Source organism: Dermacentor andersoni, chromosome 8 (genome assembly GCF_023375885.2).
Source record: "Dermacentor andersoni chromosome 8, qqDerAnde1_hic_scaffold, whole genome shotgun sequence".
Lineage (NCBI taxonomy): Eukaryota > Metazoa > Arthropoda > Arachnida > Ixodida > Ixodidae > Dermacentor > Dermacentor andersoni.
In genome coordinates, this window is record NC_092821.1 from 22,637,143 (window position 1) to 22,650,605 (window position 13,463).

Sequence of the window (13,463 nt, forward strand, 5' to 3'; positions counted from 1 at the left end):
AAAAGGCCCCTATTTAAGGCCATATTCAAAGCCATATTTAAGGAAAGGCCACTTTTACTGTGTGTTCTGCTGTAAATGGCACACTGTTAGGGCCATCAAAAAATATCAGTGAAAGTTCACTACACTTCAGGACCCATAACAACTTGTTTATGGGAGTTCAATGAAAGTATCTTTTTACACAAGAAAAATTTTACTTTTTGTCATTGCTACACCTACTGTCATTGATCTACAGTACATCTCTACTGCAATACATGCCTCAGTCTCGAGAGAAGTTGATGTGCTTATTGCGTTTATTGTTACACGAAAGCTCTGCAGGAGCGCCGAACATGTGGCTTTCACCGCACTGCCACATAGTTTTTCCTATAGCATTTCCTAACTAGACGCCGCACATTTGGAGTAGAAGTTTATCCTGTATACTACAGGCATTTCTTCAAAGATCTGGACCCTTACCAGCGGTGCAGAAGAATCTTACTTCATTGCAGCAGTTTTAATTTAAGCCACACAGCTGCCCTGTAGTAGCCAATGAGGGCATTTATTACAACCAGGTTGTAAGAGTCTAACAAGAAGAATTAGTGCAACAGTCACAGCAGCTCTTGTGTGAGTGACTGGATTTGTTACACTAATAAAAACTGTCTGTAAATACACTACGTTTCTACAGTGTGGACACTATGCAGCATCAACTCACCCAGAAAAGGAAATACTGCTCCGTAGCAAACGAAAGCCTTCGGTTCGTTGTTGGAAAGTACACATACATGTCAAATTTGCCCCTGCCACTATTAATATTCTTACGGAAGGATAAAAGATGAGGAAGAAAGAAGAAGATTGTGAGACGCTGGCTGCTGCGTGTTGCTGCTGGTCAGCCATCTTAAACACATTGACTCGGCTTGTATATCTATTGTAAAAACACTGTCTATACTCCCAACATCCCTGTAACAGTAACCACAACATACAAGGTGCTTCACATATGGCCAAGCTCTGTGCATAAACAACTGTACTGCAATAGAAAGGTGCACTGTCTTGCAAGTGCATGCAGGGGTTAAGAGTGCACTCGTGTTGAGCCAGAAGCCGGTGTTACACGTAATTTATGAATCGATGCCTTTATCATATTGATAGAAAATAGAATAACTCTGCAGGGCATCTCACTTGAAGTGTTGCAAAAAGCATGATAACCTTGCAGGGAACCAACTTACATGAATTCCAACTTCGGCAGTTTAATCAGACATTTCCCCCGACTTTACTCATTAAAATAAGATAGTCCCTGACAATTCCATGTGCTCAAAATTTCCCCAACCTTTCCAGGTCGCTAAACACCCCGCAGTCTGTCGGGAGCACGCACATCCATCCATACTCAAGTCGGCTCAATTGCACAGTGTGGGCATGCCGAGAGCAGGTGGGCAGCCTTGGAAAAGGCACACTACGCCCTCTCCCTGCTTTTTTGTCGTTCTCGTGACACGCGTGCCCCTTTTTGAAAACTTGGAAACGTATCCAATGTGCGAGGAGAACATTCAGCACAGGAAAGTAAAAACATAAAAGAGCATCCATGAAGGAGACGCCCTCTCTGGCACCTTGACCTGACCTGACATGAACCTTGCGGATAGCTGCCACAGCCCGTGAGTGACCTCACTGCCCGACTATCAGGCACAGCAAGGCAAGCCTATTTAGGACATTTTTAGAGTGTGGCCCTTCTTTCTGCAAGTGTTGCTTATTACTGGCAGCAATAAATATTTTTAGAGTTGATGACGCTGCTTGCCTTTATTCGTCCGAACCCAACGTAGCTGCGATTACACGCGCAACGAGTAGGGGAGTACTATGGAACGACTGTGTGAGGCTAGATCTGGAGCTTGCCTTCGACCCTACCAGCACAGAAAGCAAAGCCCTACGAGTCTCACCTGTCGTGTTTCCGACAGCAAGTCTAGGTGAATGGATGTGCTGGCCAGCGACGAGTCCACTCGAGAGTGGTCCACGTCTGAGTGCCTCAACATGGACAGGTCAGCCGGTAGGCTTGTGTGGTCAGAAGAGTTGCGGCCACAAGGACTGTGGCCATCTGCACCTGCAGGGTGATCAAGCAGCACAAGCAGCGGTCACAAGGGTATGAGTGGAAGCACACAACCCCGCAATCACTTTTGTTTTATATTTACGATACGGTTGGCAACTTCAGACCAATTTGGAGTTCTTCGGATCTGGGTATCTCGTTGCCACACCCTCTTGAGACATGGGACACCCTCTTGTGACACGAACTCTGTTTTGTGATGATGAATGACTCAACAGTTGTGATTCGCTGTGTGCTACGGTGCTTAACAGAATGAAAAGGTGTTGAGTAGAAATTATGCATTGTGGGCTTCGTTAATTTCCTGGACGACCTTTTTCAAATGCACACACACACACACACACACACACACACACACACACACACACACACACACACACACACACACACACACACACACACACACACACACACACACACATGAACACATCTTTTGGAAAGTACCGTATTTACTCAATTCTAGTGTGCCCTAGATTGTAACGTGCACCTGTTTTACTGACGAAAAACAAGGAACAAGACATCCTCGATAGTAATAAGAACTCGTTTGCCGTGACCTAAAGAAAAGTCATTTACAGTACCATGCACCTCATTCTTTCATACAGAAATACAACTTTCTCACATTTGGAAAAACAAAGATTTATTCCCAATACATTAAAGTTGCAATAAATAAAGAAAGTCTCAGTTTCACCTGAAAGGATAAGCATCGACTGCGAATACAAATTAGTAGACAGCTATACGAAAAGTAAGGATAGTTGTTTTATAGGCCGTATAAGCTTTTAAACATTCACTTACTAACTAAATTAACAAGTATGGTGTCACACGCGCACAAGCAAACATGAACACATATCGGACAATGACCACGGAAACTCTTTATCAGCGGTAGCAGGAGCGAGCAAATCATGGAGCGAACTGACCTTGGTGCGGCCTCTCGCTTCAATGCGAACTAAGTGATGAGAGCACAGCGCAATGCGCCTATATGCGTAGACACTCCATCGCAGATGGCTTTCAAGATAGGCGCCGCGCGGCCGCACCGTACGTAGCAGCCGCCGTAGTAGAACACATCTCCTGTTTGTGCAAGTCCCACACGCAAGTTTTGGGAACTCCGAACGCCTGTGATGCGGCGCGATTTCTTTCCGTCTCCGCACACGTGATCACTTTCCTTTTAAATACGGCATCGTGATGAAGTCGGCATGTCTTTGTAGTCGGCACTTCCATGCTGATAGCGCAAACGCAGAAAACGGGAAGACGGACAGCGCAATGCGTACTACAGCACATGGAGGAAGCTACAGCAGCTAGGCTCGAAGTGCATACAAGGCAGCCATTTTGAAATGGCAATGGCAATACGGTAAGCCAGATTTAGGGTCGTACTCAATTCTAGTGCGCACGCCATGCTTGGACCCAATTTATAGAAAAAAAGTGCGCAATAGATTCGGGTAAATACCGTAAGTTGCAAGAATTGAAGCAGACCACAACTGCACCGCTGGTTGCTCTCCATTTTTAGTAGCATTAAAGGGGCCCTGACACCAAATTTTTAAGCTCGAATTACACACTGCACATAATACCATACATGTCCCATAGCAAGCTGGCAAAATTTGAGCCCATTTGACATGATAGAAAATTTATATACAACATTTTTATGTCACAGTTGAACCGTGCAGCAGTCTAGGAAAACAAAATGTGTTCTGCACAGTCAATCTCCACAGTTTACACGTGGTATCGTTTTCATCTGTGTGCCTTGGCAGTAAGTCCAAAACGTTTCTGTGGGTGTTAAAAAAATATAGTAAATTCTGGGATTCTACGAGCCAAAACCACAATCTCTCTGGTTGGTGCTGCTTTCATTAAGCAAGTGAAAGAATTGCAGGCTCGATGCAACCGCAACGCACTTGAAGTGCAGCTGGGTCCCAGAATGTATGGAGCAGGGGGAGCCGAGCACAGAGCACATGTGGTTTGGAAATGTTTCAGAGCAGAGGACACAGTTTGGGAGCTGAAGTTTAACTTGGGAGTCAAAAGTCCAACACAATGTAACTGTCATTTTAACAATGATTATTGTTATAATCATTGGTACAGCTTCCTTTGGTACAGAAACTGGAGGCATCCACTTACTGGGAGGCAATATTGAACCTGCTGTCTGTGCTTCCAGTGGTGTGTCGTCATCTGTACAAGATTTCTCCTCCCCTCCCAATGCTATGGAAACAGCTTCTTCCCGCAAAACTGAAAAGCCACTCTGGTTGACCCTGGCATAGTCCAGTGCGAGTGTCTGGCACAAAGTCTGCAACTTCAGCTCGTGGGCAGCAACCATGTCGTCTGCCGTCATGCGCTGATCAAGAGACCTGCAACACCGAGAGGTGAGCGAGCATTTATTAAAGAAGCACCACATGGAAACATCAGGTGCGGCTAACATGACAGATATCCATGTGAGGAGCTTATATGAGCTCATAGTGCAAACACAACCATACACACAAAATGAGGACAACAAAAGACAAGATAGGGAAAAGTATCTTATGTTTACTGGACATCTGTGCTCTGTGCTGGCATCCTGCAAAACATCTGCTAGGATACTGAAACCAGTGCTTGCACACATTTAAATCTCTTACAGAGACCGAAGAAAAGTGACCCGGTCACAGAGTTGATTTAAACAAAGTACTCTAGTCATGTCAGTCATGCAATGTAACAAACTGAAACTCTCATACCATTCACTACTTTCTTTTTTTTAAGCTTTCTTGCGTTTCATACATCATATGCAGTATAACTGCGCACTTACTATGCTCACATGCATTTTGCCATAGTTTTAAGGCAGGAGTGTTTCACACCTATACTCTGTTGCATGCAGACCATGCAAAACTGTGGAAGCTAGCACGACTTTTTGAGGTATCTGCACTCGAAACAAGAAATAGCTGGGTGTTCTTTGCCAGCAATCAAGTGAACTGTTCCATACTTAAACACAGTAATAAAAGAAAAAAGTTTCGATCCATAAAAACAAACTGCATTATACAGCTGTTAATAAAAATTATCTAAAACATTATAATATCACTGCTTTCATTTTCGGGTTTTTCATTAGCAGCTCGTTGTGACAGCCTTGTCTTATGCCTCAGAAGCAAAGAGACAGTTCACGCAAATTGACACCAGAACAGAACCGCGAGCCATCGCTTCACATGTCACGGCCAGGCGCTGTCTTTATTTTCTTCTCATGCAGGCGCGCGCTATCCAGGTTCTAAGCACCACCCAAAGGAGAGCACTGCAGGGCCCCCCACCTAGACTAGAAGTTGAAACCGGACTGAGAGCCGCCTGTGGCAGGGGAGGAGCCAGCTGTTGAATGAAGGAGGTCGGTAAGCAAGCGAAGCAGCTCTGCACAGTGTGGTGGTATAAAGCGCGTGGAAAAATTCACAAGCCCGAGGAACTGGCGTAACTGGCACACTGTTGTAGGCTGGGGATAATCCTGGATGGCCTTGTCATGAGACGGGAGAGGGTGTATACCCTCGGATGATACGTGATGGCCAGGAAACTCAAGCTCAGATATGCCGAAAATACACTTGGAGGCATTCACAAGCAAGCTGTACCGCTGTAGACATTAAAACAAAGCATGGAGATGGTGCTCGTGATATTGAGGTGTAGGGCTGGCGATAGGATGTCATTAAGGTACGCAAACACAGTGGGAAGGCCCCACGTGACCTCAGCAATGAATTGCTGGAAGGTTTCAGCCGAATTGCGGAGTCCAAAATATCCGCACGTAGTTAAACAAACCCAAAGGCATCGTGATGGCAGTTTTAGGTATGTCGGCAGGTTTGATATGAATTTGGTGGTACGTCTTCACCAGGTCCGCTTTGCTAAAAATGGCGCAGCCGTCGAGGTGCGATGTAAAATCTTGGATGTGAGGCAGCAGATAGCTGTCGTGGATAGTCTTGGCATTGAACAGTCGATAGTCTTAACAGGGGTGCTAGTCACTGCGATCACGCTGAGGCACTAGATGCAGCAGAGAAGCCCCTGCACTGGACGATGGGCGTATAATGCCGAGCTGCAGCATGTGGTCGAACTCTCCCATTTGGTGATAGGTGGACAGTCCCCAAACAAGCAGCGTGGACGAGCAGCTGCTGGTGGACCAGCGTTGACAATGTGGTGTGTCACCGTATGTTTAGGCGCCAGCATGGGGTCGAACTTTCTTGTTTGGCGATAGGCGGACGCTCCCCAAACAAGCAGCGTGGACGAGCAGCTGCTGGTGGACTACAGGTGACAATGTGGTGCGTCACCGTATGTTTAGGCACCTGAGTGAGGTCGCGTAGGTTTGCTAACTGTGACAAATCCGCCAAGATTTTTTCTAACGCAGAGGAAGGTATCAGCGTTCAGATGCCCGCTGACGTCAGTCAAAGTATGAGGGGAAGACTGAGCCAATGATCGGGTGAATCACGTCCGTGATGACGAAGATCCATCAAAAAGTGCAGTGAAGGCCACACTTTTCGAGGGTAAGATCGGAGTCCTTACACAAGTCGAGGGTGAGAGATTGGAGTACGTATGTCACTATAGATGGGGCACTGGCAGCACGAAGTGACTGCCTTGGTAATCTGAAACAATCAGCCTTAGTCGGGGGAACCACACTGATTTCTACACCCATGTCTATAAGGAAACGGATGCTGGAGAATTTATCGCTTAACATAAAAAAGCAGCTGGGACGACAATCGAGACCACACGCCGTCAGTGATCCCAGCGGGCATTTCCCGGCCACAAACAGGGAAGCGTGCACTTTGTGGCTCAGTGTCGGAAACACCGGTAGAACCAGCGGAGAGGCAAAGGGCTGGGAGTCAGAGCTTGACACGTGCGCGAAAGAGGGCGATGACCAAGACGAGGCGAACGGGTCCCCTGGGAGGGAGCTCTGGAGTGCGGCGACTGAGGTAGCAAGCTCATCGATGTGGGCCTCAAGGCACGAAATTGCCGGGTTTGAAGGCAATAAGACAACAGTGACTGACGTGGAGGTCACCTCATGAACCTGATCAACGAGCTTCGCCAGGCAGTCGAGGGCAACGTCACCAGCCACCGCAAAGGCGAGGCAGATGGGCTGGGAAAAGCGTTGAAGGAAAAGCTCTCGAAGCAACGCCGAGTGGGTGGAGACATCGCGCTCCCCGAGAAGCTGTCACATCTGGCGCAGCAGTTGGCAGGGGTGCCGGCCACCAAGGGCCTCCTCAGTAAGCAGCTGCTGGAAGCGGGTGCGTTCCGAGGGCATGAATCTCTCCATCACCTTGGTCTTGAGGTGCCGATATAGTGTAGTGCCCACAGAGGTGGAGAAAACGTTTGAGAGCTCGCTGGCAACATCAGGAGGAAGGACTGAGGTGACGGAGTAGTAGCGCATTGTTTGCGAGGTGCAGAATTGCACCTCGCAGAGGTGCAATTGAGTCTAGAGGTGCAAGCGAGTCTAGAGGCAGAATTGCGAGTCAATCTGGTGAAACTAAACTTGTGGGTTCTGGGGCCAGAAGGGTGAGAGGCAAAGATACAGCAACGGAACGTCCTGCAGACATGGTTCCTGTTCCGTGGAGCGTCTGGGCGGATCAGTCATTGTGTTCGTTCTAGGTCACCATTTGTAGGCTTATGCCTAAGGAGCGAAGGAAAGAGATAGCTGACCCAAACCGACGCCAGAACACAACCGCGCGCTGTGGTTTCATGTGCCATGGCCAGGCGCCTTCTTTATTTCTTTCTCATGTGGACGCACACTATCTGGGTTCTAGGCGCCACCCAAGGGAGGGCGCCACAGCCTCAGACACATGCTTATCCAAACATGTGTGATCACATGACTTGACCAAGAAATGTGTGCATTGATAACATTTTGCTTCCATGGCATTGCACACCAAGTATGAAATGGAGACACCAGGTCCCACAGTTTGAGACAACCATAGTATAATATATAAAATATCTTACATGTGCTTTCCAACTTTCATACTCGATGTGGGTAGTATATTTACATGCAAGAAGCATGTGGTAGATTTTCTCCAAATTTGAAAGTATCTGGGTGTACTTTTTAAAGACAGCTGCATGTTCCAGAGGTGAAACCCCTAGTACTCCCAGAAAACAGAACACTGGTGCCACCTAAAGAACTACGGGATGCTCCTGGTCAATGATAATAGGATAGCCTGCAAAGAAGTCTGCAGCTAGCCCTGCACACAGCACTAGATATCTGCTGCTGCTGCAAATCATTTTGTTTTCCCCACTTGTTTCGTGAACATATGAATCTCCCGAACTCGCAGAGAATGTGTGCAGAACAATGTGGATGCAGGTGAAGAAAATGCCTGCTACAGTAATTGTGCTCAGATGCTGCATGCATCCTGGAGAGAAACCATTGGTGTTCGTCATCGTCCTATAGAGCTTTGTATTAAAATTACTGGGCAGAAATTCTATGCTGGTGCCTACAGCAGCTGCAAGCATGACGCAGACGTGCCAACCTTAGAACTTGAAAAACACCACCGTAAAAGTAAAAAAAAATGTTGAATTTTATGGGACTGTTATGTTGACTGTTTGCCAAAGATTTGTGGACTTTCTTCTTTGTGGACACTTTGAATGGGCACTCAGTTTTATATAGTCAAAGCGACAATGATCTGCACCGCGGACAAGCAGAAATGTTTGTGAAGTTATTAACAAAATATTCATGTAATGGACATAGCAGATTTCGTTGCCATTATACGTTGGTTCCAACAGTCAATGTCACTGCCATGTGAGTAGGTCCTTATAATCAATGGGATCAAAAAATTTGGCCATTGAAAATTGCTTGGTGACTGTATTTGTTTTTCTTCTTTAAATTCATTATGCCCTAAACTATACACAAATAAAAAATTCTTTAAACATTTGTATGAATGCGGCATTCGTAAACAGGCACTAGAAATAAGGCATTTTAGGATAAAATCATTCTATTTGGCAAGTGTGATGGTGGTTTAACCAGTACGGAATGATGTAGCACACTGGTTTGCCTAAACTTCATCCTTCCGACTTCACATGGCTTTGTGGCACTGCAAACATATATTTAACAAAATATTATGTTATAAATGCATCGATTTGCAATGATTACATATGTGCTCAGGGTCACCTAAAAAGACAGCGTCTCTCAGAAACTTAAAAAAATGAAACGCAATCAACGCAGACACAATAGTGTCAGAATTCTGCCCACACGAAGATCAGACGAATTCATGCGCTATGCATTGTTCCCATAAAAAGGGTTGAACAATCACAGCATCAGAATTCCCTCCAGTCATTCTAGGTAGAAAACTATGCAGCAGCCAATAAAGGTACTGTCTGTTCATCAATACAATGTGGTCATGGCACTGGCTTCAGAATGCTGACATTGGAGATCGCAAGATTGTTGGTTCAGTCTTTTGTTCAGATATAATTTTCCTGCTAGGTGACATGACCAAAAACAATGAACGGAGTTGACCCAGTGCCTAGCTCAGATTGTAACTTCTGCTTGCTGCAAAGAAAGAGGCAAGAAAGCACTCATTTTGCTTCTCCTACATTACAAAATATGTGGCTCCTATGAATGCTAACCTGTGTCTGTCCTTGACATGCCATGCACGAGAGCAAGGGGAGGAAACAAGGAGCCCAATTTTTGCCGGTTACAACAGTATGAAGCCAACAAATGAGCAAGAAAATGAAAGCACATTGGAAATCATTAGTTTTTTTCCTTAATTAAAATGAAGATGAGTTGGGGGTTCAGCTCCCAGTGGTGGCAAGTTGATTTTTCGTCCACTTTCATTTCCCTTTACCCAATGGTGAAGCAGCCAGCCATCTGACCTTTTGGTGCAAACCTTGGTGCAGGCATAAGTCTGACTTGGCACAGTGACAAGCACTTTTGACAGTGTTCAACATATATCTATATGCCAGATATGGCCTTAGTTTTAAGTGAAATACAGCAGAGCTGACTTTATGCACATCAATGAGGTATTCTGGCAAAAGAAAACAGACTAGTTTTATTACTTCTAATAATATTTTTACTTTCCTTTTATGTATATTACGGTTAGACTTGTAAACGTTACAGAAGAAAGGTAACCGATTACAATTGCAATGAATTATTTCAAAAATGTCATTATTTACAGTCAACAATCATTGCCTCATGAAAGTAATTGAGCAATTACTAAAAAGTAATTGATTCAACATTACTTTCCTCTCTATTTTATTAATACTGCACAGATGCAGAAAATAGAATGAGCTGGCCTGGCTCTTTCAATGCGTCCTCTGCAGCACTTCACGCTGTTTATCTTTGCTAAGAATTGTTTTTCAAAACTTTCCTCAATTATCTTTGCTCATTTTCTGATGAAGACATCTGGAGCGACAATGTAAACTCGCTCGATGTGTTTGCTGGAGAGAAGGGCTGCATTGTAACATGTGAACACCTTGCTCACGAGACTGGTCACCCAATGCTGCGATGCTCGAATATGGGTCCTGGATGAATAAAAGCACTCCGCTGTACCTCGGGCTAGGGAAAGCCCATTATGGCCCATTAATGGGTTTCCCTCGGGCTAGGGAAAAGCACTCCCATTATGGCCAGTGAAAAACTACTGAGAAATCGCCTAGAGGTGATTCCCTGGCATCAAGGTCCAAAGTGGTCATTGTTGCATATAGAACCACGCTTGAATTTGTCAGCCAACATCTGATGGAACTCCTCCCAGTGCCTTTAGCTATTTAGAGTTGAACGACTAATCGTAACAGACACTAACAAATGTTCACATTCCTTGAAAAGCTGGGAAAATCTGTAATGTAGTTTAATATAAAGCTGCATATTATTTAGTGCTGAAACACTGTTCCATGTTTTACAATCGCAAAAAAAAAACGTTTATATGAGTGACGCATAGAGAGTTTTTTATTGTATGCGTGCTTTCTGTTTTTTTTTTATTTACTATTATTGTTAACAGAATTTTTTTTAAATCATCCATGGCAGGCAGCACAATTCTACTTCTTGAGCTAATTTAGTCTCAGAGGCAGACATTCGCTTGAGAAATCAAAATGAATATTTGATTAATCAATTAGCATTTGCTAATTATCTTTACAACTGATTATTTTATGGTGCACATTGCAAGTCCTTAATTGCAGCTGGTGGCTTCGAAAGTCATATCCAGTTGAAACGAGTTTTGAGGGTGCCACCTGTTTCAAGATACGTGTTCCCAATGTTTGCGACAAAATGTTTTTGTGTTCCAGTAATTTCTGAGCTTTAATGCATAAAAAGCAGGTCTGTAAAGTAAGTAAAACAGTACATTTTACCACAGCTTTGACTGCGGATATCTCAAAACCAGTGCTAGTTAGAAGATTTGTTCCAAGTGGAGGTGCCTTGTGAAATCACAAGCATCAATTCATACATTGCAATGTGCCCTAAAGTATTTAGTTAGAAAGCTGATTAGTGACATATTGCTAAGTAGTTAATTATACATTTTGATTTTTAGTGTAACTAATGTCCTCCTCTGAGTGATCCAGATTAATAAACAGATTTGTGCTATGTGTTACAGGAGATTCTTTGAAAATTCTGTTAATGTTAAAAATAGAATACCTGGACATCAACAAGATAGAAACATCTGTGCTTAATGGCCAGGAACTGCTGCCTTCACAGAGAGGTCATGGACTACACTAAGCAAACAAGAATTGAATGGCAGCTCTTGCCGCCTATGAAGGCCACTTAAAGGCACTTCCAGGAGAGAGGGAGAGATATTCATTGATGATGAATGTAGTGTTTTGTGCCGCAAGGGCCAGTATGGCCACAGAGTGCGAGGCCAGTGTTAATGAGTTCGAAGTGAAGAAATAAATTATGGGAGGTGGATGTGACGAGGCTGTAAATGGGCCTGAAAAATGGTCACTGTAAATTGCGTAAAACCTATATGTAGTAAAATTGTGGCAATGAATAATGAAGTGTGCTATGGACACTAAAAATACACTGTAAAGGAATGACGATATACTGAAATATGTTAGAGGCAGAGCACTTGAAAAGGAGCCCTTGAAATGCGAAGACCTGGAGGCTTGTGCCATACAAAACTGATATCACAGCAGCACCATCTAGAGAGAGGATGCACTACAAATTTATTGGGCTAATAACATGCAAGACCACATTGTTCAGGAAACCCAGGAATGCTTTAATGTTAAAAATTATGCAGATCCCACGCCCTGTGGGAATCGATGAAAGCGAAGCTTTCCGTGCTGGATGCTTTGATTGACGATAATTAGCGGTGATGTTAAAGGCTAAAGCTTAATTTCTTCAACGTTTAGGCTATCACGAGAGTGGTGAGTTGATGTTAAATGTTACCTTGCGTGCAACACTGCTGTTTCTCTGCCTGGTACACAGAACACACGGGGAGAGGTGTCTGTTTGAGGGTTGTTGTGTGCCATATTTTATAACCTCTGAGAGGGTTGAGCGTTGTCATTTCCTCACATGGTAGATCGCATTGTGACAGAAGTGCTGAACTGGAATTGGATTATGGGGCTGTACATGCCAGAACCACACTCAGATTATGAGGAAAGCCATGGTGGCGGACTCTGGATTAATTTGGACACCGTGATGTTCTTTAACGCATCCCAAAATCTAAGTGCACGTGCATTTTCTATTTCGCCCCCGTCAAAATGCGGCTGCCACAATCGGGATCAAATCCGTGACCTCTAGCAATACCATAGCCGTAAAGCTAATGCGGCGGGCATAGAAGTGTTGATCTGATAGTCAACCGCTTCCGTAGTGTCTCCTGGACCCTGCGGTGCACTTTAATTAATGCGGCTCTACTTTTGTACTCCCTATGTAAGTTGCCTGCCTGACATATTTGCATGGTGTTTATTTTCCAGAAATAGCAGCAACGTACTGTTCCATAACTTGAACTTAAGCTTTTCCTGTTTGCCCGCAACCGCTGTCGTATAGTATTGGGCTTTCCTTGCCTTCTAACGTCACCTCTCCCCTTATATGGGAACTGCCTCTTCTCCTCTCTACAGGTCTATCTGTGTCTCCTCTGGCCTCGCACGTTAGTAAAAAGGGAAGCGCTGCACTTACTGCAATGCTTCTGAGGGGAGTCACGGATAATTACAGCTGTCAAGTGGCTAATGTGGCAATGGCCAGGGAGCTCCAGAGGGCGTTGTGCACATTTGACTAATTAGAGTGAAAACGAGTTTCTCCCGTCGCCTTTCCTCTCTTACTCGTGCTTGTGATCAATATACACGCTCTGAACCACTCCCCGAGGCAGTGTGTGCCACAGCAGCCCAGAGCAGCAGCAGCAGCAGTGGGAGAGTCAAAGGAAGAGGCAAAGAAAGCTTCGCTTTAAAACGCAGTTCTTCAAGAAACACAGCAGGATGGAGCAGGACACAATAGCGGTATGCGAGCAGTAAATGTATCTTCCTCTCTCTTTCGGCTTCCCAACACTCCAGGAAGACAAGGAGGATGGCCTCTCACCACATGTACCACAGGCTGGAGGCTCATTACCAGTCA

At 44.8% G+C, this 13,463-nt stretch overlaps 1 protein-coding gene across 5 annotated transcripts in view; it reads right to left on the reverse strand.

Annotated features, from left to right (window-relative positions):
* The window catches only part of LOC126526610 (uncharacterized), a 113,673-nt gene that overhangs the window by 52,072 nt on the left and 48,138 nt on the right, over nucleotides 1-13,463 (reverse strand). For all 5 annotated transcript variants that reach the window (XM_055068255.2, XM_055068251.2, XM_055068253.2 and 2 more), the window contains 2 exons: nucleotides 4,151-4,377; nucleotides 1,890-2,050 (listed from right to left, as the gene is read on the reverse strand). In XM_055068255.2, the coding sequence (XP_054924230.2) occupies nucleotides 1,890-2,050; nucleotides 4,151-4,377 (388 nt within the window). The remainder of the gene's footprint in view (nucleotides 1-1,889; nucleotides 2,051-4,150; nucleotides 4,378-13,463) is intronic.